The sequence below is a fragment of the Capsicum annuum genome, chromosome 4 (assembly GCF_002878395.1).
Source record: "Capsicum annuum cultivar UCD-10X-F1 chromosome 4, UCD10Xv1.1, whole genome shotgun sequence".
Lineage (NCBI taxonomy): Eukaryota > Viridiplantae > Streptophyta > Magnoliopsida > Solanales > Solanaceae > Capsicum > Capsicum annuum.
This window is the reverse complement of record NC_061114.1, coordinates 101,053,391-101,057,647: the sequence shown is the minus strand read 5'-3', so window position 1 is coordinate 101,057,647 and position 4,257 is coordinate 101,053,391. Positions and strand designations below refer to the sequence as shown.

Genomic DNA, 4,257 nt, shown 5'->3' with positions numbered 1-4,257 from the left:
GTCTGAAGAAGGGCCTGAAGACAATGTTGATTTTGAGGATGAACCATGACTTTGTTATTTTGTTGATGTCCCATAATGTTAGCTTACTCTTTCTGTTGTTTGACTATTTGCTGGTATAAAAACTTTTAGACATCTAATATGCAGAAATATTGAGAAGATTGACAATTTTTATGTATTTTTTTGGATATTTAATATGTAGATACATGATATTATGACAATCTTTAAGTATCCCGTTCGCTTCTTTCCTGATCTTGGTTATTATTTTATTAATAACCCTATAGTGCTTGCTTACTCTTAGTATGATGCAGTTTTATATGTTAGTTAATTCCCTTTTCTGGTTGTACCCTACACTGATGTTTTCTAAATGACTATTTTATTCTATTAGTATCAGGTAGTGGTCATTTGAAACATAGCAGACCAATGAATTTTGAGGCAGCTCTGTGATACTAAATAGGTATACCTTCATTTATCCCTTCACTTATTTTTTCTCTCTGAAGACTACTTAGATATAATAGCTGCAGGAGTTTACTATTGATCGAATGTAAAATATGAATTACCAATTTACCATTTACCTGTGTGTTAATTTGCAGATTTACATATGTTGTGAGCCTATAGCTCAGTGTATATGTGTGTGTTTATGGTTTAGTATATGACTATATGTGTATTTAGATTTTGGGCAGTTTTAATTGGGATTTTATGTTTACAGATTTTTTGTTTTTGTGTATATATGTATGACTATTGCTGGATCTTTACAATAATTTATATGCAGTCCAAAGCAGTAAGTCCAAAGCAGTAGTCTCTTTACTAAACCTACTATGCTGGAAGACTTCAATAAGGTAGGTTTTCAATGGGTTCGAGGCATTCTTGAAGTGTTCAAGTCAACATAATAAACTCTATTGATTGCTTAAATGGAATAATTCTTTGCATGAGTTCAACTCATAGTGCAGTTTGATAGAAATTGACAAAAACCTAATGTCTTCCTATTATGTTATGGATGCTATATAGTATGGCAATAATTATGTTGTTGCGTTAGTCCACACAAAAGTATATAGTGTCCAGTTAGTCCCTACAAAGTTCTTCCATACTTTTCTTTTGTACTTTGGATGATTTTCCTACATTACACTTCTGGAATGTTTAGGTGTCATCACATTTCTGAATTGGTTGATGTACCTTATTACAGGTGCTTCATCTACTTACATGAGCGATAATTATAGAACATATGTCTACCCATTTCTACTCTAAGTTATTTTCGAGAATAAGAAAATTGGATTTGAGGATGCAGGTAATTAGTGTTTGATTACAGAGTCCAAGCAAAATAGATATCCTCACTATCTCATAATCAATAACTTAATCACTACGACTCAATCCCAAACAAGTTAAATTCGAGTATATAATAGTATTAAAAAATTACCCGAGGGAGATAGTGATTTAGTGGGAACATTTTTAGGATATTAAGTGTAACTAATATAACACTATTATAGATAAATTTGTGTAGAAATCAAGTTCCGACATTCATTTTTAGCTTTAGCAACACCATTTTTCACACAGTTCACACAGTCCCCATTACTCAAATCACCTTCACACTAACCCAACACATAAACTAACTGATACCCATTTGCGTAAAACCCATTATTACTCATAGAAATCCCTTTAGATATTTCCCCAAAAGCATTACCAAGACTCTCCCTAAACCCATCTCCATTAACTTGATCCGACCCGCAAACCTTAAATAACAACTCATTAGCTCCAATTGTTTGGAAGTTCATATAATCAAAGAGGATGCACAGTTTCTACATTGTTATAAAATTAATAATATATAGTAAACTTTAACTACCTCAATGGAATCAATAAAAATAGGCATAACATTGGATCTTTACGACCTTCTTTTGCCAGAAGTTTGTTTAGTTGAACAGATGCTACTTGGGTGTTGTTTTGTTTGCATTTATATTCATGCTAAACATGTTACGTACTATATGATCTGGACTTTGATTAATCTAAATATTGGTTGTCTTTCTATGTAAACTGCCTCCATGCATAGTAAATGTTCCTAGTTGGGGTATGGTTGGGTGCATCTTATAAGCATCTCTATTGTTTACAACAATAGAATAGCAATCAATAGTTTTTCCCTTTCTGCTATTATGTACTGGAAGTGCAAATATGCAAACTCTGTCCTAGCAAAAACACTAGAACGTTTTTTGTTAAGGTACAGTCTACATACATCTTTTTATATCTTTTGTCGGTTGATGCATTTTATAGTTTCTGTTACCTTATTATTTTGGACCCAAATTCTCGGTTAATTTCTTTTTTTCACTATTTCCTTTCCAGTCACTGTGCTTTGCTGGTGATTTGTTTTGATAACTATGGTGTCTTAGCTAGCTTTCATAAACTTCGACTAATTCTATGAAGACCTTCCACCTCCCACTACTAACAGGTACCAGGTAACTCTATTCACCAAGACTAGGACAGTGTGAAGAAATCATCTTATAGTTTTATCTCTACTAGTGATTTTGTTTGAGTTCTTCTAGTAGTGTAGTATAGTTACTATATAATAGTCACCACTGCAATTATTAGAAATTTAAAACTGCTTCACAAGTGGTCAAAATTGTTCGACAATGCTTTTCACGTCTTCTAATGTAATAATGCTGGAACCTTGACCTCTGCTGTGAAACTTGCTCATACTGGTATGTGGTCTGACAATCTAAATTCACCTCTATTATATTGACTTTGCTTCAGTCCCTTTCTAAACCATAGAATAGCTAGCTAGAAATTGCAGTTGAGAATTTCACATTAGAGATTTGAGTGATCTAGATTTGATGGGCTTATGGGCTCTTTTGATCAGCTTACAATTTTCAACTAGTTCAGCATCATCATCCTCATTTTCAACGTGCTTAACTCCTTCATTATCCATTTGAGGAGACGAAGATTGTCCCCCATGAGTAGTACTATCATGACTAAAGTAGATTTTAACTGCCGCTGCTGCTAATGTTGGTGGTGCTGTATTATTCTTCTTACCAGTTGATGGACCTATTTTCTTACCCCATAAAGGACTGAAACCTGAATAATAGTAATATTCAAAAGATAATGATTTCTTAGTACGATGAGGGTGGCTGTGCGAATTTAGAGTTATCTCAGGTGCTGCCTCCATAATTTTTTTAATTTTGGTATCGTAGTTAGCACCAGCAGTAGCAACAGTAGTAGAAGTAGAATATTGAGCTGAGTTGTTGTTATTGCAATGCTTTTTCCCTTGAGAAAAATTGTGCTCACGTAAATTATACCCTCTTTTTGCCTCTCTACTGCATTCATCCCTTCCCATCATTCTTGACGTTCATTGTTGTAACAGTGTTATCTCCATCTCCCATCTCCTAATATTTCTCGAAATTGTTAGAATTAGCAGGCACATCAGCGACATTATTGTCTAAAAAATTCATTTTTTTGACACTCTATTATCGTCCAGCTTCATTGATGTAATGCTACTGGGAAAACAATGCTCGCTAACTCAACATTATAACCAATTACATCTGATAAATACATACCCAACTGTTACGCCAAAATTTCAAATAGATCTTGGAAATTTATCGTTCTCTGAACTACATAAAAAGAAATGAAAGATACTGCTGCAAGTAATTAAAAATAATTTTTTTGTGTGGGGAATAGTAACTAACTATTGACCATCTAGAAAAAAAAGTTGAATAGTAAGATATTGATCTGAATCTGTCAACACCTCTACCTGAATATTTTCCTAAATAAATATTAAAATTTGATAATTCCAGTTGTAGTTAATACATTACATGCCTAATATCCTTTTATATCTCTATATATGCATATTAACGTGAAATGTCTCCATTAAAGCATTAGAGTAAATTTGTGATACCTGCGGAGCATTTGAACTATGGAAAAGGTATGTTGAGATCTGATAGATCTAATTTAAAAAATAATTCTTTGATATTTATTTATGACTTTACTTTCCTCTCCTTATAAGGACATACTTGTAAGCTTAAAACCTTTAACTTTAGACTTCCCCCTTTTCCTCTTTGTGTGATTTTGTAGTGATAAATCTACTTCTTTGCGCACTTGTTTCATATTTGTTTGGTTCTCCCTTCTTTTTTATCCTCTACTCTGACTTTATCTTTTTTTAAGTTAACTAGAACTACTGGCTCTGAAAACTAATGACTAACTATTTCATGTAGAACTTATATAAGGGAACTATCATTTTACACCATGTGTTATTGTGTATCTATTACTGAAACATTAGTCTGA

General features: G+C 32.9%; 1 protein-coding gene across 1 annotated transcript; it reads right to left on the bottom strand.

Annotated features, from left to right (window-relative positions):
- Nucleotides 1-2,782: 2,782 nt before the first annotated feature.
- Nucleotides 2,783-3,316, bottom strand: LOC107868845. Its single transcript, XM_016715469.2, has one exon. The coding sequence runs from the start codon at nucleotides 3,314-3,316 to the stop codon at nucleotides 2,783-2,785; it is 534 nt and encodes a 177-aa protein (XP_016570955.2).
- Nucleotides 3,317-4,257: the final 941 nt, after the last annotated feature.